At 43.3% G+C, this 23,124-nt stretch overlaps 1 protein-coding gene across 1 annotated transcript; it reads left to right on the top strand.

Moving 5' to 3' along the window:
- Positions 1 to 279: 279 nt before the first annotated feature.
- Positions 280 to 21,622, top strand: NOS2 (nitric oxide synthase 2). The gene is made up of 26 exons (XM_077836470.1): positions 280 to 386; positions 1,629 to 1,710; positions 2,205 to 2,327; positions 2,405 to 2,553; positions 5,624 to 5,786; positions 6,232 to 6,323; positions 6,651 to 6,792; positions 7,386 to 7,525; positions 8,761 to 8,935; positions 9,464 to 9,565; positions 10,267 to 10,461; positions 11,007 to 11,089; positions 11,427 to 11,571; positions 12,485 to 12,589; positions 12,736 to 12,785; positions 12,901 to 13,075; positions 13,758 to 13,890; positions 14,574 to 14,652; positions 15,605 to 15,783; positions 16,630 to 16,793; positions 17,656 to 17,866; positions 18,232 to 18,319; positions 18,785 to 18,906; positions 19,632 to 19,780; positions 20,647 to 20,841; positions 21,506 to 21,622. Exons 1-26 carry the CDS (start codon positions 280 to 282, stop codon positions 21,620 to 21,622), a joined length of 3,465 nt encoding a protein of 1,154 aa, XP_077692596.1.
- The last annotated feature ends 1,502 nt before the right edge of the window (positions 21,623 to 23,124 follow it).

Genomic DNA, 23,124 nt, shown 5'->3' with positions numbered 1-23,124 from the left:
AGGGAGGTGCCTCCTTGAGCACTGTATAACCAGTGCTTAATTTGTGCCAGGATCTTGCCAGGGCTGAGCAGTTCTCTTGGCTTGGCAGTTCATAGCCCTGGTCCCTCTGGCCTTGGTGCATCAGTTATGAATATAAAAAAAGTTGCTCGAGTCCCAGCATTCATTACAATTCAAGCACCGTGTATAACCTCCTTTTATTTCCTTCCATAGCCGAAACCCCTCATCACCTAAACTAGGACTTCAGGGCTAGGAAACAGCAGGCTAATTAAAAGACCGAAAATGATGTGCCCTTGGCAGTTCCTATTGAAGCCCCAAACCGGTCGGAAAGCGTCCCCCAAGGAGGATATAAACAATAATGTGGAAAAAGCAGTCCTGAAAGTTCACGGGTAAGATTTCTCTCCTCTCAATTTGACCCTTACTGCTTTCCTACACTCTCCCTCCTTTAAGAAGAAAAGATCCTGGGAAAGCACCATGAGATTTCAGAGGTACAAGTAAAGAATTGCCAAAGCAATCATTTTAAAGGACAAAGTTTGAGGGATAACTGTTCCTACGTGTCAGTTGCAGCCAAGTGACCTAGGTGAGGTAAATTTTAGTTTTCCCTTGTGAGACATACTCACATCACTGTGACATAGAACATCCTGCCTTAAACTTTCATATTTCTCTTTTTAATTGTCTCTGTTTTCTATAAAGTATATAATGGTGCATGCTATGGATGGCTAGATCCACATACGTGTGTGTTGTGGACTTCGGCAAAGTTATTTATTAACCTTGTAATTGTATTATTACCTCTGTAAAGCATTTTGGGATACAGTTTTCACGAAAGACGGTGTATAAAATAAGGTTGCACGCTTCTCAACTGTCCCTCATTTCAAAGGATTTCACCCATTTTGGTGCCTACGTTCCAAAGTTTGGTGTCTACCCCCTTCGCTGGCTCCACATTTTTCACTATTATCAGTGAAAGTTATTTACATCAGAAATAAAGAATCCTGAACCTGACTCCCACGGGAGTCACCGCTCACCAGTCAGAGCAAAGGACACACCATCTGGCCCTAAGATGGACATTTATCTAAAGGCCATCACTGCCAGTCAAAACCGGACTCTTTTGCTCCAGGATTGTCAGGCTAGCTCTTGTCAGGCTAGCTCTTGTCTTCTCAAACCTTGCATCCACATGACAAAGGAAGAACAGAGTTCAAAAGTCAGGCCTTTTGCATGGACTTCCTTCATTTCCTGCATAAGAAAGAAAGCCATTTGCTTAACGTGCCCGCCGCGAGGTTGGGCCTATTTGAAAGCTTCATGCAGCTATTCCCTAGAGAAAACAGATCTTCTCAACATTTTCCTTCTCTTTGTCTGTTTCTTATGACTAGTTCACAGTGGTAGCTTCTTGATGCATTTCCTTTGTTTAGTTTATAGTAGTGGTTCTCAGCCTTTCATACTCTAGGACACAGCAATATGGAAATGGTGGCCACAACCTGCTACCTGTTTCCAGTTCCCCTGAGTTGACAACACATGGCTTATTGAGTCGGGATTGTTTTCAGACACTGTGTGCCTACTCACCCCACGAGTAAACGGCAATGGGTTAAAAACTAAGCCTCTTGTACTAAATCAGATTCTGCTTATTCATTTCAAAGCTTTGCAAAAGAAGAAGCCGCCCAGCTAAATGATCTGAGCAACAAGCAGGACGAGATGCCGCGCACCATAACTGCAGGAGAGGTCAGTGAGAGAAGACAATCTAGTTCTAACTTTGGTACTGGATGCTAAGGGGTCGCAGTGACAGCTGAGTGAAATTTTTCAGCTGAAATTTTTTTGTCCCCGCGGAGGGGAGGGAACCACCATATTCAGTGACACCAAAATGTTTTGTGAATTCATGTCAGTGTCACCAAATTGTTCATTTTGTGCAACCCAAAACTTTTGTGTGCCTAAGGGAGTTAGATACCCACCTCCTATTCCAGTGGGATTTGAGTGCCTGACTCCCTTAGTCTCCTTTGAAAGTCCAAGCCTTTATTTACAAGCGTGTCTTATTTCTAAGACCATCCAGTTCATTGTTTCCCTTGGACCACCACAATTAACACACATTGAGAAATCCCAGTCTTCCCTGATGAAACTCTGTCGATTGGCAAATACACCAGGGATAAATTTAGTCCAATGGTTTAATGTTACATGATGAATTCAAAGATTATTTGTATTTTCTTTTTCTCTTTGCTCAGAAACCTCCGCAGAACGGCATCCAACCCATGAGCCAAATATCTGGGTGTCCGAGACATTTAAAAGTTAAAAACTGGGGAAATGGAACCAGCTTTAACGACACATTGCACCAGACAGCAAAAGGGGTAAGACCATGAAACTTTAACGGACAACTTTCCCTGGTGGGGTGCCATTATTGTTTTTAACATTTCCGTCTTTGCAGGTTCTCAACTGCAAGGCCAAGGCCTGCCAAGGAGCACTCATGAACCCCAAAGGCTTGGTGAAAGGCCCAAGAGACAGTCCAGTCCCACCGGAAGAGATTTTACCCCAGGCGATAGAATTCATCAATCAATACTACAATTCACTTAAAGAGTAAGGCCATTTTAACTTCATTCTTGAATTAATTGCTCCATCTATGGGATGTGAATGCCTCTTAGTATTCTTTCATTGTGAGCTGCAAACTGCCCTACCACACACCATCCGGTCAAAGAAAGGGACAAGAATTATGTGCTCTTAGTGAGTTAGTTGTACTAATAATATGCTGAAATGGTAGGTACTATTACCTGTAAGTCTCCACCCTCCTCAGTGAATATAAGAATGGACTTTATTGAGTGCTTTGTGCAATCTGGTTTTAACTGTCTTAACCCTCCTGAGGCGAATGCATCAATAGGCAGCGTAGAGAAGACTCTTTTTAAAAACAGTGTTACCATCCGTCCACAAACATCCATGTATAAACAAGTCTCTCCACGTCTGGTTTCTTAGCAAGGAAAGCTAATACAGCGCTAGAGTGGAGTAACGCCCATTGAGACCAGCCTTATAATGCGGATACGGCTTTTAGTTTGGCGTTGTTTTAAATGCCCTCTCTCTGTGTTCTGGCACCCTTTGCTCAAGGGTGGTACATGTTATGTCAACATTTCCCATGGTTTAGGGCTTCTTGTAAAGTTACTGGCCTTCTAGGCAACTTGCTGCCATTCAGCGTGGCAGCGTCTTCTCATTCTCTCCCTATCAGGCTTACTGAGCATGCTCAGGGAAATTTCCTAGCATCATAAAAGATGGCTGTATCCTATAGTTCTCAAAATGGAGAAGGGAGGGTGATTTCACCACTTTGGGTGAACATGTGGGAAACGCTGGAACATTTGAGTCCATCTCAAGTGCCACCATTTCCAGGCCTTAGGAATTAGTAAATAAAAGTTTGATCCTATAAGATACTGAGCAACTCCTGAAGCCAATGGGAATTAAAGCTGCTCAGCACATCCAGGGCTTACTCAGCACTTTACAGGATCATGCACTAGGTCTCCTAGTTAGCTACTTCGGTGATGCAGATGCTTTTGAGTTTAACACACTAGTTATTTTAAATTGGCCCACATTAACTTTTATGAAAGGAGACACTGATTTGCAGCTCATTTTATAGCTGCTTCCTTTCCTCTTTTTGTGCTGCCCACACGGCACTTTTATGTCTGCTAAAGTTCTGCTTTCATGGTGACTTTATAAGAAGAAATTACTCTTTGTAGTAATCAAGGGATTATGAAATCTCATAACACCAAACAACTTCCAATTGCTTAATTGCATGGCTAGAAACAAGCACTCTCAGAAATTCCTGGCATCATTGCATCTTAATTGCACTTTCCTGGTCGGGTCATTGACCCAGTTTGACTCTGGTCTTGTGTTTGATCCAGATGCAGCAAACACTTACGCACATGCTTACCTTAACTCCCATGAGTAATCCCATTGAAATCAATGGGATTACTCAGGGGAGTAAAGCTCATACATGCATAAATGTTTTCAGAATCACAATCTTTGTCAACTAATAATGCCGTAAAATGTACATTTGTTACCGATGACAAATTCCCACACCAGCAGCACAAACACACAAGTATGGGCCAAATTTAGCCCTGGTGTCATTTACATCAAAGGGGAGTTGAACCCACTGCCAGATGCTGAACTCAATCTACGGTACTGATTCCTGTCTCATCACACCAGCATAAGTAACGCCACTGAAGTCAATGGACCCACATTGGCACGTGAGAAGGTGATCAGCCCTAGGAGTCTTAAGGCCACATTTTCAGAAGAGCTCAGTGTCCAGATTTTCAAAGCGGCTCAATGCTCCTGGTAAAATCTGGTTCCATTTCTGAGACCTGAGCCCTTCTGAAAACCCCAGTCTCAGGTACAAACAGCTTTCATGGTCAGAAACTTGGCTCTTTGATCACACTGATTTACACTTCTCACGCACTGCCCTTGATCTTTCATCCTGGTGAAATTCAACATGTGCTTTCAGACTCTGCAGGCTATTTTCATCCTATTTATCAGCCAGCAAACCAGTTAGTCTGTGCCACGATAAATATTTCCCCAATATTGTGTCTTCATTTTCTGTGTTATCAACCTAAAGAATTTGAGAGGTTAGCATCTCAGGCCAAGAGAACTACCCAGCACCTCCTCTTTGGTGTGGAGTTTTCAACATACTTTGCTCAAAAGAAACACTTTTGTATTAAAATATTAGAACTCAGAGAGGACAGGTATCCATTAGGCCACCTCCACCATCCTTCTGCCAATGCAGGATTTTTTCCCACCCATAGATTTCCAGTGCTTTCATGGATTTTAACATACAAACCTGGAAAGTCCATATCTTCCTAAACAAGTTAACATGGGAAGCTAGGCAGAAAAAGGCAGCTTCCATTAACGTATTAAGTATCATGGAGATGGGAGCTGAGTGCTCAGAGGACTGAGCTGCACCAAGGTTAAAACATTACACTTTGCATTTCCAGTACTGTTTGCTCCTGAATAAGTTAATTAATTTGCCATTCACACGCAACAAGGACAGCTCAGAGATTTGGAGGCCAGAAGGAACTATTATGATCTGACCTCAGTTGTTATAGCAGTGGCCCTGTCTCCCTCCACACTCATGCCCTGCGCTTAGATAAGCCTTTTCTTTCCATTGCTTAAAAATACTAAGTCGTCAATTGTAACAATAGAGAAATATGGGACTTTGGGAAGAGGTGTGATGAGACGCACAGTGGCAGTTTCCTCTAGGCCACAGGCTTGTTGATGCCTGTGAGAGGTGGCAAATATTTTCACCGTTGATGGTGTATTTTGGGTAGATCGCTTTCATTTCCAAGTATCGAACCTTGAGGCCAGCCCATCTATGGATATTCTCTTGCAACATCCATTTGTGCCGAATGACAATTTGCACAGGTGCCTAAGAAAATCCTATGCCTGTGTCTGTATTCTGTGGCAAAAGCAAACCCCGTCTGTCTAAATCCTCTGCTTCATGGAGGAGCCCCTTATAATCAGAGAGCTTAAATTCTGCCCTCAATTACACCCATCCACCCTCTTGACCCACAACATAGTGACTAGAGGATATTTCTGCAATCACCTTTGTGAATGAAAGTAGTTCTGCCTAAAGCACAGCTCATTGTTTCTCTTGATGATTTTTCCTATTCTACAGGCCACAACCAGAAGAACACCAGCAGCGAATGCAATCAGTAACCGAAGAGATAGAAAAAACAGGAACCTACCAGCTGACAAAAGATGAACTCATTTTTGCAACCAAACTGGCATGGAGAAATGCTCCGAGATGCATTGGGAGAATACAATGGTCCAACCTACAGGTGAGTTACTGATTATAGAAATCTAGGGGCAGATCAGCAGCTTCTGTAAATCAGCATAGTGACATTGACTTCAACAGACTTACACCAAGTTACACCAGCTGAGGATGCGGCCTGTATTTCAGACAATACAAACTGGTTCCTCATTCCAGAGACAAAATCAAATAATTGTGTATGGTTCAAAACACATTAAAAATCTGCTAAGCAACAGGAGGAAACGCATCTCCTGTACATTACAGCAAAGCACAAATATGTTTATTGGGCCCACATAGCAAATATGAAGATGAACTCTTCTTAGATGAGATAAAAGTGAAATCCTGTATCCAGATACTAATCTAAACCATTGCACCTTAACCTTAAATTAGGATAATGAACTTCATTAGAAAAATAATTCTAAATCATCATTCCTAAAACAATTTTTTCCTGTATTTCTTCTGGGAACATATAGGTGTTTGATGCACGTAACTGTACTACAGCCAAGGAAATGTTTGAACATATCTGTCGTCATCTTGAATACGCCACAAACAATGGAAACATCAGGTATGTGCTTTTTTATTCCAACATTGGTATTCCAAACACCAGTCTTTGGATCCAGATCTGGGTTTACATTCAGAATCCCCACCACCACCCCAAAAACTCTGGAGTGTCTAGAAGTTTTGGTCCCCCCGTCTCCAGCCTTAATTCCCTCCTTTATCCTGTATCATCATTTCTTGAAGGTTTGTAAGTTGCACAGTCCCTGGAAAACGAGGGGTTTTTGCTGGGTTTTTAATTTGTTTACAAAATGTAAATTAGCAGGAATAATTTTAAAAAATAATCCAGAAGCATATGACTTGCTGTGTTTTAATGGGAGTTAATCTCTCTGGGTAGATCGGCCATCACTGTCTTCCCTCAGAGGACTGATGGGAAACATGATTTCCGTTTGTGGAACAGCCAGCTCATCCGATATGCTGGGTACCAAATGCCAGATGGCTCCATCTTGGGAGACCCAGCTACTGTGGAGTTTACACAGGTAAGTGTTGAAACAGAACTCACCATCCCTCTTATCTAGCTCATCTAACAGATTTTAGATATTCATCTATCTGATTGATGTAGGTACCTTGTTATGTGGCCCTCTATATTCAATTGGTCAAAAATACTCCACAGATCTGATCAAACTCCCATTAAGGTCAATGGAAGACTTTCATTGTGCTTAGTGGACACTTTTTGTTCTGTACCTTTCTGGAGCAGGAGGGAGGAATGAGGGTGGGCGAAAGGAATGGGTGGAGCCTTGGCTCCAATGCACCAACCAGCACATCTTACCTAGCATTGCGGGGGGGCCTGCAATTTATTGCTATTATAGTCCTGCAGTAAATTACTCCCTCCATTCCAGAGCAAGGTTGTCTCAAAGGCACGCTGCCTCCTAGGCCTACCTCTGGGGTGAGGCAATTTATGTAGTACCCCTCAATCTGGGCATACAGTGGAGCCCTACTCAAACACAGCATGGCTTTATTGGGATGGGGGAAGGTAGTTTTTAACATTAGACAGCATGTAAAGAGTTAACATGTTTTTGTCTTCAAACCCATGGAAAAAAAACAAAACAAAACCCACTTTCTTCACTTACAGTTGTGCATCGAGCTTGGGTGGAAGCCCAAATATGGCCGCTTTGATGTCATTCCACTGATTCTCCAAGCAAACGGCCAAGACCCAGAAATATTTGAACTGCCGCCAGAACTTGTCCTTGAAGTGTCAATGGAACATCCAAAGTAAGCATGCTGGATTTAGATAATCGTATCTGTGCCGTACCTTGACTACTAGGCTATTGTTAGGCCCAGTTTATTAGCTTGTGACCTGTGGCAGGTTCCTTTATTAGTTCTTTGTTCAGGTGAAATTATGTTGAATTAACCAAAGAGATAAAAATGTATGTTAAGGCAGCTACGTTACATTGAAACAAATGTAGGATAATAGCATTTTTGCAGGAAGTATTTGGGAGTTCTCATCTCTGTTTTAGTCATAGTCAGTCAAAAGTACATTGCTTTTAAAAAGTGTGCAGTTGAGTGCTATTGTAATACATTTGTAGGGTATGGGTCTTCTTGCCCTCAACAAGCCCCTGATTCACCCAAGCATTTAAGCAAGACCAACACTGTTCAGCAAAGCACTTGCATCCTGATTCAAGAAAGCACTGCTAGTCGGGACATGAGCACATGCTTATGTTGCATTAGAGTCATGTCCAATTCAAGTGAATGGAACTTATGCCCATGAAAGTTAAGGACTGGCCTGAATTGGGGCCTTAATATCAAACATGCAAGAAGTCCTACTGAAGTGACTCCAGGTCAAGCAGGTGCTTAAGTGCTCTGCTGAATCAGGGCCCAAGCAGCTCATTGAGGACAGCAGTCTACTTACAAAGGCTACCAGCTAATAGACTTATTCCTTAAAATCTAGTGGTACAGGTCTGTGCTTTGGGGTTGAAGGTTGAAACCCTGCTGGCGACTCATGAGAGGGGCCATTATATAGGGCCAGCTCCTCAGTTGTTATAAATGAATGTTACTCTGTTGCCTTCAGTGGAGTTATGCTGATTTACACCAGCAGAAGATCTGGTTATTGTAGGTTTCATTTCCTGCTCTACCCTCTTGCTCTCTTTGCAGAAGTCCTGTACTGTGTTACCTACTATAGCATTTGCCAAATAGCTTGTAGTGATTAGCGATGAGCAAATAATTTAGTCAGTTTCTCTCTCTATTATTTTTCTTGTCTTGTTTATTTTGTGAAGAGACTGCAAAGAGCTCAAACATTCTTTGAGGTTATGCACCAGTTTCCTCAGCAAGGAATTCTTGATTTTCACATGGCTAGTGAAAAATTTGTGAACTTTTGCAACCCCGTGCTGCACTGCTGAGTTACAGACAGGATTGTTCCTATCTATTCCCTGATTGGCATGGGTTGTGCTCAGAAGGAGACCACAGGGGAGGGTTCTTAACTAACGGTTCAAAATGTTTCTTTAAAAAAGGTATGAATGGTTTAAGGAACTCGATTTGAAGTGGTACGCGCTGCCAGCGGTCGCCAATATGCTGCTTGAAGTGGGGGGCCTGGAATTTACAGCTTGCCCCTTTAATGGCTGGTACATGGGGACGGAGATAGGCGTGCGAGACTTCTGTGACGTACAGCGCTACAATATCCTGCAGGTAACTGTCGAGAGGGTTTTTAGTGAATCTGCATAGAAGAGGCCAGGGAGAGCACCAGGTTTTACACTGAGCCCTGTGCAGGTTGGGGCAGGACTCTGGGGCCTTGTCTCAACCAAGTGCTTTCTTAACCATCTCACTGTTGCTAGTTCAGCTCCATTGGGAGCAGCAATGGTGGGAGAACTAGTGGTGATTAGGAAAGAGTCGTTAATGGCAAAGGCAAATTAAAAACTCTTTCTGCTTTACTACACTCATGTTATTAGTGTCGCATGTGAAGGGGTGGTTGTTTCTTTAATACTGTAAGCTCTTTGGGGTAGGGGCTGTCTTTGCACAGCACCTAGCACATTGGGTTCCTAGCACATGCCTGGAGTGTCCAGATGCAACAACAATACAAATAATAATAGGGGACAGCTCCCCTTTCATACCATATAACCCAGTGAGAACCCCCCACACACACCGCTCCCAAATTTTGACCCAGATTTTTGTCCTGAGGATTAAATTTGTTTTTTCCTCTTTTTTTCCCACATGTAGGAAGTAGGGAGAAGGATGGGTCTGGAAACCAACAAACTTTCCTCATTATGGAAAGATCGAGCGGTGATAGAGGTTAACGTGGCCGTGCTTCATAGTTTCCAAGTAAGTCAGTGACAGATATACGAAGAGACAACACACACCCTGGGCCTGATTCTCCTCTCCCTTGCAACAGGTTTACAGCAATCGGACTCCAGTGTAATTGCTCCTGATTTACACTAGGCCATTTATTTTCAGCAGTGTGTATGTGGCAGCCATTCTTCCCCTGGCTGCCAGTTAAAAACGGGATGGGGTGGGATGTTGTGGAAAAGGTTCAATCATCACAGTCTAACTTCCTAGTTAGGTGCTAAAAAGCACCATTTGATTAACAGCTTGGTTTCCAAGGACACTTGTTGAAGCCAAAACAAGTCAAAGGGTGGGCAAATGAATCAGAGGCATTGTTTAACTTGCTCGCCCGATGCTGGGGCGATAAACCGCAGGGGGGGAAAACGGTGATCTTCGGGACTATAAAGCGCGCTGCAGCTGAGCAAGTCAAGGGTCCATCTAGTACAGTGCCAGCCTCAAATGACTGTTAGCGCTGGATGCTTCTGAGTAAGGCATGAGGTCCCCTTAGTATGTATTCCACCCGGAAAAAGCCTTCTATATATAACCAGTGCAGGGAGAAAAGCAGAAGGTACCATAAAGCCCACTTGGGAACCACTGTGATGGACACGATATAAACCCCTTAGATGTTATTGCACCTATTTGTGAAGCTCCATGACACGAGTCACAATCAGCTTATGGACTTCTCTACCCAACTCTTTTAGAAACAAAACGTCACCATCATGGATCACCACTCCGCGGCAGAGTCTTTCATGAAGTACATGCAGAACGAGTACCGCCTTCGAGGAGGGTGCCCAGCCGACTGGGTCTGGCTCGTGCCTCCGATATCAGGCAGCATTACCCCAGTGTTTCACCAGGAGATGCTGAACTATGTCCTCACACCTTTCTACTATTACCAGGTAAGGGCCACCGAATGATCTCAGCAGACAACTTAAAAAAAACACAGCACAAGAGGTCCATCCTGTCCAGGGGTCATACGGCACTTCACACCACGGGGTTCTGGTCTATGACTGGGGCTCCTACACACAACAATAATGCAAATAAGTAAGCAGTCAATATGCTGCCTGAACTAAAAACACTGTCATTCGCACTAACTGCCAGTCGTGGTGACTGTGAAGTAAAATTAGCTCATGGCGACATACCGTAATCGCAGGGTTTCTAATGTTGGGGGGTGGGGGGAAGGGAAATAAGGCCAGCAGTTTCTGTTAAGAAATATCATTAGCAGTATACTACCAAATGGTCATTAAAATGCAGTTGGACACAACAGAGAGGCTGACCCTGCATTTGTGAAGTGGATGGGAGCAGGCTTGGATTTGCAGAATGGACCCTAGATGTAGATTCCCAAAGTAATCTGACTGTTTCAAGGGACGACTTGATCGGCGTCAAAGAAATTGTGTACATATTCTTTTAAGATCTCAGACCTGTATCTTATGTCTTTTTCCAGGTGGAGGCTTGGAAAACACATGTCTGGCACGATGAGAAACGCAGGCCAAAGAAAAGGGAGATCAAGTTCAGAGTTTTGGCAAAGTAAGGTTCCCAGATAAAAATCTTAAATATTATATGGGATTGAACCATGAAGAGCCAATCTATCCCATCCCAAAGTTAGGGTAGAGGCACTCCACTTCCAGGTTTTTGGTTTGTCTCATTACAGCAATCAGGGGCAATTGAATCACTTGGGTCTGGACCCAGACTACCCACAATTTGATACTGTTCAAATCTGAAATGTTTGTTTAGGCCAATCTCAAATATACTCCCCTGGAGAATGCCCCAGGCCATCCTCCAAGTCAGCCTTTCCCTGTATTTTTGTAAATCAGGTCAGAACGTTTTGGTGAATAAATGACAAACTGCATATGACTTTTCCCAGGGCTGCGTTCTTTGCAGCTGCATTGGTGCGGAAAACGATGGCAGCCAGGACCAAGGCAACAGTGATCTATGCAACCGAGACTGGGAAATCTGAGACACTGGCCAACAACCTGTGCGCCTTGTTCAATTGCGCCTTCAATACCAAGGTAAGAGTCTGTCCCTTTCCCTGAAACCTCCCTTGCACCTTTATGCAGCAAGGAGAGAAATCTTTACCCACTGGAGAACAAGAGTTAGAAGACTCAGCACTACCAGCGTCTACAAGATGTCACAAACATTCCCTGGACATTTTGAATAGCCAAGGAATGCAAGCTCTGGCCAGAGTGTATTTTTGGTGTACCTTGCAACTCATTCTTTGTTAGTCACGGACTATTGTTGCAATAGGAAACACTATTTTCCATCCTCTTTGACACCCATTTAATGGCATCAGTCAGTGAAATATCCTGATACTACAACTGCAGCACGAATTCCTATCTAACACCTGAAGTCATGCAATTCGGATAAGTGACAAATTCTCACAGTAGAGTACGACATTTATTGCATCGGTTCCTACCTGCGTCAGAGGGCTCTATGCTAACTTGGTGAAGCTTCACACTTCACCTTCAACCAGGTCATTGCTGCTGTAGGTCAACCAGGTCATTGCTGCTGATTGTTCACTCAATCCATAGTGAGGATTTATTACTATATGTACAGCTCAGAGGACACAGCTGAGAGTGGGGCCCCATATTTCTAGATGCTAGACAGGTACAAACACAGAGTCCCTTCCCTGAGAACTCAGGCCCAGATCTCCAAAGGTACCTAACTTCCATTGATTTCAAAGGATCTAGGCCTCACAGTCGAACTAGAAAAGACAGACATGCGGTGGTAAAATGAGAGGTGAAGTGACTTGAGCAAAGTCACGCAGTGGCAGAGCAATTAACAGAACTCATGGCCACTGCCCTGTATGCTAGCTCATGCTACCGCCCAGGTTGGGTCAGCAGTGACCTGACAAGACCGTAGCTCTCGAAAGCTGGTCCTCATTTTTGCCCCATAGCAATATCTTATGCACTTGGTCTCTTCCAGGTCCTCTGCATGGATGAGTACAAGCTCAGTGACCTGGAAAAAGAAACCCTCCTTCTAGTGGTGACCAGCACTTTTGGAAATGGTGACTCTCCAGGCAATGGAAAGGTAAATTTAACAGAGAAATCTGTGTTAGAGTCTGATCCAAAGCCCATCAAACCCAATGGGGAGATCTTTGAATCTGACCTTACCCTACAGATAATGTAAAATAAAAGTATTTGTGCAACATGAAACATTTTATTTATTTTATACAGAAACTGAAGAATGCCCTGTTCACTCTGAAACAGCTGAGCAAAAAATTCAGGTAATAAAGCCTCTAATTTGCATCTGATCATATCTATTGCCTTTAATTGATCATGCTGTTCAAGGAGGAGCACTAACTTGATCCCTCCAAGACTCATCTATGTCTCTTTCTGCAGATATGCTGTATTTGGCCTGGGGTCAACCATGTATCCAGAGTTTTGTGCCTTCGCTCATGCCATTGACCAAAAGCTTGCACAGCTAGGCGCCTCTCCACTCACCCAAACAGGAGAAGGGGATGAACTTAATGGGCAGGAAGAAGCCTTTCGCACCTGGGCAGTTAATGCATTCAAGGTAACTATGGTATATAATAGCTGTCCCAGCTGCATCTATTTTTTTCCTGGCTCTCCACCAGCTAAATTGCCCCTGTAAAGAAACTTGGGGGATAAGAGCTACATACAACACACAGCTACCATTAATGATGGGACCCAACTGCCCACTTCAGATCTGGATTTCAATTCCACAACATGTTGGGGATGTCGCTTTGGATCCAGGGTTTTGGTTCAGTTCATTATAATGACAGGAACCATTTGCAAGAGTGGAGGATCTACATCTAGGTTTGGATTTTTAACTCCCCGAAGTTCAGGAGTGATTTGGGACACTGTCTGATTTCCAAGAGCCCAGTTCTGCCACCTTGCGTATAGTTCCATTTCAATGGGACTACTTGTGTGGTAGGCTACACAGGGGGGCAGAAATCAGCCCTAACAGTTTTTCTAACCAGATCCTATCTCTGTTAGACTGGTGTAGATTGGCAGTAACCCCATTAAAGTCAGTGAAGAAATCTATTCACATTCGGAATAAGTGAAATCAAAATCTGGTCCAGGCACTCTACTTGATATAATTACTATGATTATTATTATTATTAATTTGTATTGTTTGAGGTAGATGCTGCACAATATTATCAGCGAACACTAAAAATGGCAAGTTTTAACATGAATAATCTGAAGATTTATTTTTTTTTATTTTTTAAAAAAAGACTGCCTGTGAGACTTTTGACATCCGTGGAAAAAACAATATTCAGTTACCCAAGGTGTACACCTCAAATGAAACCTGGAATCCCAAGAATTACAGGATAGCATATGACTCCCAGCCTTTGGACTTGAGTAAAGGTACCTTCTCTTTCTCTCTCTGTACCTATTCTGCATCTCACATGCTCAGGTTTTAAGGAGGAATTGTGGGGGGTGGGATAGCTCAGTGGTTTGAGCATTGGCCTGCTAAACCCAGGGTTGTGAGTTCAATCCTTGAGGGGGCCATTTAGCGATCTGGGGCAAAAATTGAGGATTGGTTCTGCTTTGAGCAGGGGGTTGGACAAGATGATCTCCTGAGGTCCCTTCCAACCCTGATATTCTATGATGTAGGAATGAGATCAGCTCTGACAATGCAGGATGATAGATCTGATGTTCCACCAAGTTGGTAGAAGCAGCAAGGCCCTGATTTAGATGGGATAATACATGGTCTCTTATTTTAAGTTCGATAAGACATCACAAAAAACACCTCAGCTGGAAGCCATGTTGTCAGCCTCAGCAGAAAGGCCAAGGATTGAACGATTTTCTGTCATAGAAGGAACACAAACAGCGGTGCAGTGTGTTCTCTAAATACGGTTGTCTATATAGGTTCTCATACTTGCTCCTCACCATAGCATTTATCGTAGGGCAATTAACTACTAAAAAAGCTGGAGGTGCCCTGGGTCAAAAGCAGCTCAGGTCTTTTCCACAATTACATGACGACATCTAAAATAAATTGAATCAATAAAACTTAGATTAACTGTGGCCTCTTTCCCCCCACCCCACAGCACTTGGAAACATACATGCAAAAGATGTGATTCCCATGACGCTCAAGTTCAGGCAGAATCTGCAAAGTTTAAAATCCAGGTATGGCACCTAGATCTTTTAGGTATTTTAATATTTGTTTTTGCTAGAAGTTTAAAAAAATCCTGAGATCCAAGCATGGCTGACCTTGTAGGTGTTTGAGAAGGAGATTTGAATTTCACACCATTACTCTAAACAGGCAAACACCACAAAGCATTTTGACACTAAACGTGGAATCTGACAGAAACCTTTTCCCTGATGAATTCACCAAATCCAATGTGAATTGCTAGTTAATTCAGAAAAAAGTGTCCCCTTTGCGAAAAAGGAATGGAAAAAAACCATAACTCAAATAAAGAAAAGGAGTATGTGTGGCACCTTAGAGACTAACAAATTTATTTGAGCATAAGCTTTCGTGAGCTACAGCTCATTTCAAGCTTATGCTCAAATAAATTTGTTAGTCTCTAAGGTGCCACAAGACCTCCTTTTCTTTTTGCGAATACAGACTAACACGGCTGCTACTCTGAAACCAAAAACTCAAATAACTTGTTTGTATTCTTACTGTCATGCAAATTGAGCCATAACAATGCACAAACAAGCTGAAAAGGACGAGTTACAGGCATTTCCAACAACAATATCCGTGTTAGAAATAGAATCCATAAAAGACTTCCCAGTATCCTCAAATAAGCCCCTTTCTTCTTCATTCTAAATACAGTCTTCGTACAGGAAGTCATCTGGCTTAGCGAGGCAAACCATTCAGCCTTCACTGGTACAGCATGACCTTTCCAGTGGCTCATCTATTTGGGTTCCTGCATGCTGATCAGCAGATCTTGAAGACCTCTCTCATTTTGATTAAGACGCTTGGCTTAACCAGACAGTGGTTTGAAGAAGTCTCCATAAATTAACACCAATTAACCCTCGCCGACTGCCACTTTGAAAGTATATTATTCTGCACTGTCAGAGGGAAATCCTGTCAACATAACCATGATTCATCAGATCTCATCTTCTTATATTTCAGTCGTGTTACCATCCTACTTAAGCTTTCCTGTGAGACTAATCAGGAAGTGCACTATCTGCCGGGAGAACATGTCGGGATTTTTCCAGGCAACCAGCCAGAATTAGTCAGTGGCATCATTGAGCACGTTAAGGATGCACCACCAACTGATCAGACCATCAGACTGGAAACCTGCAATGATGGTAAGTTGGCTGTACTGCAACTCCAGGGCAATGGATGTTTTACAGATATTTTCCATAAACCACCGCAAGAGTTTTCTTTTAAAGCAAAAAAGTTCACCGAAATGCATTAAATCAAAATATGTATTCATTGGGTTCTTCTGTTGTCTTCAGAAAACAGAAGAGTCGGTTCTTAGGCAAGAAGTGGTTGCTGCTAAGGGTTTTACTCTGTAAACTCCTAATTTTTAGTTATTCTTTGATGCTAGGTTCTGATTTCAGTCACAGTGAAGAAAATCCACAGTAACGTCACGAAGGCTAATGGAGTGATCCTGGATTGACACAGTAACGGAGATCAGAACCTGGCTAGTGACTGTAATTACGCTAATTGATACAGGGTGTTCATTACTACATAACATATAATCAGTCTCCTAAAAGAGGTTTCCATGTCTCTCCCTGCTCTGTTGCAGAAGCTTGCTAAATGATAGCCTTTTTGCAGGGAGGCAGTTGTTTAAACAGTTCCCTTTGTTTAAAAGGAGTGTTCTATCATCATCTGTGATTCAGTGCATATACAGAAGGGCAGATCCTCTGCTGGTGTAAATCAGCTTAGTGTCATTACAGCCTTTAACAAGCAAATTCCTCTAGGAACTCCTTGCACTGCTATCCCATAGCTTTTGGTGTTGATCACCTACAATATTATCTTTCACTAGGTTTGTTTCCTTAGTAGACATTCCTCTCAACTGAGGTCTATGTTCTAGATGTGATACATGGTTCACTGCGTGCAGTCTCCTTTCAGCTACATTGAGATCTGCACAGCACTTCCAGCTGACAGACTCCTTGGAAAGTGTTCTCAAGTGTTCCTTACATTTCCAGGTGGCTACTGGACAAGTGACAAGAAAATTCCACCCTGTACACTTTCCCAAGCCCTGATGTATTTCCTTGATGTCACTACACCACCCTCCCAACATCTGCTAAAAAAACTCTCCCGGCTGGCAACAGAGGAAAGAGACAAACACAGACTGGAAGTCTTATGTCATGTGAGTGTTTGGACTTGACTTATGCCCCTCCACTGCTGTGATGAAGGCTATAGAAATGCATGTAATAATGAAGAATAGCTGTTTTCCATTTGCTGTGTAAGCTGCATTATTCCAAGACCATCCTTGATAATAGGAAGGATGATCTTATGGCTAAAGCCCAGGAGTGGGAATCAGGAAATACTGTATGAAAGACTTCCCACGGTATGAGATTTCCTGAGTGATTCTGGACAGGTCACGTAGCCTGTTTGGGCCTCTGTTGAAAGAGTATAACACTACTACTTCCTTGTCCCCCAGCGGGGTGGTGAGAATTAATTCAGTTAAGGATTTTGAAGTCATCAAGTGGAAGGTGTTATCCAAGAGCGCTGGCAGACAGTTTGGTAAAGCAAAGAGAAGGGATTTATGAATCTTCAACGTGGAAATAACCAGCTGAAAGTTCAAGGTCCAGATGAGCATCTGTTGAGTTCAACAGCGGCTCAATAGCTTTCAGGATCAGAGCATATGGATGTCTGGCAAGATAGGGCTGGGAAAAAAACAAAAACAGGCTCCCCCTTCTACTTCCACATCCAGGCCCAGTCAGCGAAAACAACCTCTGGGACGTATTTCAGAGCTTCTAATTCCAGACATTAAATAAAAAAAATCCCAACATTTTCAAACAACTCAGTCTAAGTCGCGTTCTAAAACGGACTAAGGTTTGAGGGAGTCTCCTTTTATCTGAAGCTTAGCAAGCAATCTTACTAGCTTCACTAGCTTAGCAAGCAAGCCTGAAACTTATTCCATAAGTGACCTTTCAAATATCCATGCTCCTAACCCCAATGAGACTCAAAGCTCCTTTTTCACATTTGTGGCTGTGTTTGGCTTTCAGAGTTTAGAAGAGTACAACAAGTGGAAGTTTTTCAACAGCCCCACCATTTTGGAGGTACTGAAAGAGTTTCCTTCCACCCAAGTCTCCACGTCTTTTTTACTGACTCAGCTGCCTTTGCTGAAACCCCGGTACTATTCCATTAGCTCCTCACGGGACATGACGCCCAGAGAGATCCATTTGACAGTTGCAGTGGTCAACTACAGGACAAGGGGTAATTGTTACTTACATTTATTCTTTGGTTCGATGCAATTTAGGTGGCACAATGATTAAGTAAACTGGGTCCACCATACAGCATAAAACATAGCATTTTAGCTAAGAGTGTATATTGTACTGCTGCTCTCAGTCGATACGTGCAGAATATAAATGGATAATGAAAATTTGCGGTCTAAATAGGGAACATTACTGTTGGACTGGTAATATCCTGCAGCTAATCTTTGGTTTTCAGTTAGTAGACACCAATTTATTTACACACCAATTTGTTTTTATATCAGTTCAACTTCTACAAAAAGTACTTGATGGTTTGGTTTTGGTTTTTTTTGGAGGATTCATAGATGCATTTTCCCTTCCTCCTGTTAGATGGTCAAGGTCCTCTGCACCACGGTGTTTGCAGCACATGGCTGAATACGATAGCTCTCCAGGAGACAGTCCCATGCTTTGTGCGCAGGTGAGCGTACATGTCCTGTACCACGCCAATGGGAAAATATCAGTACTTAGTTCAGCTTCGTTATAACAATCTCTAATAATATCCATACTTATTGCAAGGCAACATGGTCTAATGGATTGATCAGGAGGCCAAACACTCCTGAGTTTTTACCCCTCATCCAACACTTTGTGACTTGACCCTATGCGTGTGCTTCCACAAAACAGGGGTAATAACACTTCCCTACATCAGAGGGGACTGGGCAGGATTAGCCTTTTCACCATGCCTTGAAAATAGAGAGCCTGATTCTCCACGCTCTAAACACCAGATTTACTCTGGTGTAACGCTGTTGATTTCAGTGTAACAGAGTGGAAATTCAGGCCACTAGCGATAGATAATTGGTAAGCATTATTCAGGGAGCTTGGTAGGAATGGATTTACCCCATATGATGGTTTTCCTAACCACATTCTCGCATTTTATTGACATCAGTGCCAGTGGATTCCGGCTTCCGAAGGACCCCGCCAAGCCCTGCATTCTGATCGGCCCCGGGACAGGAATTGCTCCATTCAGAAGCTTCTGGCAGCAGCGTCTCTATGACTTAGAAAAGAAAGGTACAGTGGGAATTACCCCCAGGAGGAGCCCTGTCCCCCCAGGGACGCCATTCATCCAGAAATGTCAATTGCATGATGCTGTTTTCACTAACTTGACATACAAGCCGCATGGAATTCATCCTCATAACTCAGCAATGTGGGGCGCTGTGGGTGGACGTGAAAGAGCGTGATGCGGGTGGGGGGGAAGGGGGAAAATGTACAAATGCTGTAAAAATGTGTGCTTGGAAGTGGTAGCCCTGAGCAAGGAACACTGCAGACATCCACCAACCCAGGAAGAGCTTTGAGAAGGATTTCACGTTAAAAAACACACACAACCAATAACCAATACCCAATAGCCCTGCCTCCTTCCCATCCTCTTTGGGATGCCTGATAGCAGAGAGCAGACCACAAACATCTCTGCCTCTTTCACAGGGGCTTGTAGCATAGAGAGAAGGTTCTTTGTGATCTTACAACCCTTTTCAACAAGCAACCGGAATTTTGCGGTGTTCCTGCCTGGTCTTATAAAGACAAGCTGAGCTTCTGCCAGTGACATTTTGTACTGTTAAATGATGCTGCAGATGCTTAAAGCAGAACCTTACTCGCTCGCTCTTTCATACATACACAGTGGTAAAAGCTGGTTGGAAAAGAGGCTCCTGTCCTTGCATGACTAGCTGCTGAGACAACGGGGCCCTCTGTTGCCATTGTAATTGCAGGTAATTGGGCTAACTTTCCAATGTTGGTTTCAGGAATTAAAGGCAGCGGCATGACATTGTTGTTCGGCTGCCGGCAGTCAGACATGGATCATCTCTACAGAGAAGAAACTCAAGAAATGAAAAGAAAAGGAGTGCTGAAAGAGGTCTACACAGCCTACTCCCGGCAACCCAGCCAAGCTAAAGTAAGCTTCATTCTTCTGCCCTCTAGAAAGGGGGATGCAGATCCCCTCCTGCCCCAAGCTAAGGCTTGAGCACTGTTTAAAGTTCTCCTTTGAAAGGGTTCAATGTTTTGTTTCTATGTCTCGTGCCTGAGTGAAGAATGCCGTTTTCTTCAAAGGAATGGAGCCAATCTTGCCCTTGACTTCAATAGGAGCAAAGTGTATCCATCTAAGCTTTACATTATTGCCCTTTAGAAGGAAGAGAACAGGCGTATCCAAATTCAAGCTTCAGATGGCAAACTGTCTGTGAAGCTAAAACTTGTTCAAAACCCCAGCCCTAAATGCCCCGGACAAGTTCAGACCTGCACATTGCACCTGTTGGGGAAGATGTTGAGCCCAGCTCTCCTTATTTTGCCATGTGTCTCCGAAAGGGTGCAGCCAGAAAGACAGCAGAGCAGGCACTCTGGGAATTGCCCCTGCTGAGCAGAATCGTCGGATGGCAACCTGGGGCACCTAAGCAACCCTCTCTCCAACTGCGGCTATAGGAGTGCGTGCCTGGCATGCCCCTAGGCCCTGACAGTCCCCAGCTAGCTGAATGGTTTACTGGGGCTGTGGACAGCTGGTGTAAATTAGAGCAGCCTTCAGGCTGCTCTAACTTATGTAAGGGACTGGCCCAGCCTCAAGATCAGGGTAGTATAAAAGGTGGCTTAAAGCCATTTCTCCCCTCTGCTCTTGGGCAGACTATAGTTTGACCGGACTGAGGGAGTCAGAGCCTTAACATGGCATGATGGGGTTGTGTAAGTCTACTCCAAATCTAGATCACCCATGATCTCAGACAGCATTAAGTGGACCTTATTTGACTTTTTCCCCCTCTCCCCTCCCTCCTTAAGGTCTACGTTCAAGACATTCTTCAAAGCAAGCTGCAGGCAGAAGTGCACCAAGCCTTACATGAAGATGAAGGGCATTTGTATGTCTGCGGGGACGTGCGCATGGCCAGGGACGTCTCCCAGACCTTGAAGGAGATGTTCACAAAGAAACTGAAGCTGACGGAGGAACAGGCTGAAGACTACATCTTCCAGCTGAAGGTAGGTGTAGAAGCCAGATGTGCATGCTCACCACCGTCAGGGTTGAAGCTAAAGAGTCCTGCGTGAGTTAAACTAGACTTCAGTGTAGTTATCGAGATGCAATGGAAAGGGCAACAATTATAGCAAACAAATTTGTGTGCGTAAATTTGTCAGACATTCTGAATTAGAATGCAAGGCCAGGTGATTTATTTCAATTTATATAAGGTACCTGTTGAGAATGCTCAGGGTGCTTGTATAGATTACAGTATTCTACCCCTAAACTGATTTGCAATATCCTGCCCCACTTTGACCCTGGACAGCCAAAGGGGCAGGATTTGCCCATGAATAGCTATAAAGTGGCTTTGCAACATGACCTGAACCTCAACATTGTCAGGCTCTGTTGGCCCAAAGGGGACGGGCAGTGAATTTGAGAAGGGAACGAACACTGCACACAGACACTAGACCTGCTCTGGGGGCTGCCTTGTGCTGTTGGAATGGTGCAAAGTGACAAGAGTTACAACGTTCAGCTTATCCTTGAGCTTGTAGGATTTTTTTTCTCATCACCAAAAGTTCACCATCACTAGTCAGTAGAACAAACCCAAACGAACTGAAAAACGAGCAGCCAGTTTGTTAAATAATGGGAAGCCAGACTGATGTTTTTGTTCTGTGTCTCTGATTTTTACAGAGCCAAAAGCGATACCATGAGGACATATTCGGGGCTATGGTTCCACACGAGGGCAAGAGAAATGCAAGCGCTTTGAAACCCACCAGCCCAAGAACCACTCAACAGTTAATGTTTTAGCCAGCATTTGAACGTATGTGATCATTTTCAAACAGCAAGGGGTCAAATTCTCCTTCCAATGCATGTCAAGGCACGTACATACATTTGCTGGCAGAATTTGACCCTCAAAAGTTTAGCCTTAAGGAAAAGGTGACTTTTTAATGTAATTAAGCCTTTATTACTATTTATTTGTGACTTCTTTTTAATGTCTATTTTATTATAACCTTGATCATAGTTCAAGCGCAACTTATTTTTTAATGCACGTTAGGAGAGGATAAATGCCTGTAGTTTTTATTTAAATACAGAAGAAGATCTGCTCACAAGGGAAATATAGATTTTTTTAAGTGATTTAGAATAATATTTTTGTGCAATGGATTGTGTGTGTGTGTGTGTGTGTGTATGTATTTATATGGATTTGTTTTACAGTGTATATAATACCCTTTAAAAGGAAATCACTTGACGGCTGCGTTGCTTTTAAATGCTGGTCATGCATTTCTATTTGTAGCAAAGTTCACATGAAGTAATATAATCATTCTCAAGTTGAAATATTTGTTGCCTGCAAACGAAGAAGTTGCAAATCCTGCTTCATAGGATGGCACTCGGATACGTCTTGCTGCTGTTACAGAGAACATGTCAACGAGGCTCAAAAATACATAAGCACTTTGTATGTTTTAAATTCTGTATTCCCATTTGACCGACACTGTGTTATAATAAATTATGCCTTTATAGTGAGAACACTCTGTGCTTGTGGACTAGATTTGAGTGTGTAACACGTTACTGACTCAAGCTTGCAAAGAGATCTGCGTGGTTGAGCCCCTGGACTTCAGCGGGAGCAGAATTGGGCCCCACCGAGTTTAGGGAACCCCTTCACCCAGGCAGAATGCTCGTCTACATGACATACATGCTTGGCTTACCCACGGTTAGAACATTCGTGGTATTGCGAACCCCAAACTTTTTTCAAAACAGCACGTGCCAGGCTCCAAAAATCACGAGACTGGTCTTCTAAAAACACCACAACACGATTTAAAAATAATCTTATTTGCCTTCTGGTTTTTAACCCTCTTGGGTACCTTCGGGCCCCATTTCCAAGCTTTCTCCAAACCCGTGGGAGCTATAAACTTAAGAAAAAAAAATTAAAGCTTGAAGTGAGATTTTCATGTTACTGCTTGCCTGAAGGAGCTGGGACTTTATGAAAACACACCAAATATTGTGAGAGTCAGCAACCATGCATTTAGCATATACACTGCAGTAGGAGACATTTAATGACTAGGGCAGAAAGCCTGGTGCTGCTGAGAGATTGAAGACCGACAGTACAGGCAAAGCGTATCAGACAGAGGGCAAACGGAGTAAAAAATGAAGGTACATGGCAAGTACTGGGTCCAGCTGGTTACCAAAGAGACACAGGACCATCAGTATCAATTCAGAATGCTTCACCCAGCAGGACACAAGTTGTCCACTCAGTCTTTTTTAGGAGACCTCCCCCCTCATTTATTCTATGGAGGCTATCAGTCACTTTTGCGGCA

This window comes from Eretmochelys imbricata, chromosome 17 (genome assembly GCF_965152235.1).
Source record: "Eretmochelys imbricata isolate rEreImb1 chromosome 17, rEreImb1.hap1, whole genome shotgun sequence".
NCBI lineage: Eukaryota > Metazoa > Chordata > Testudines > Cheloniidae > Eretmochelys > Eretmochelys imbricata.
Note: the sequence above shows the minus strand (reverse complement) of the source record. Positions and strands in the feature narration are given on the sequence as shown.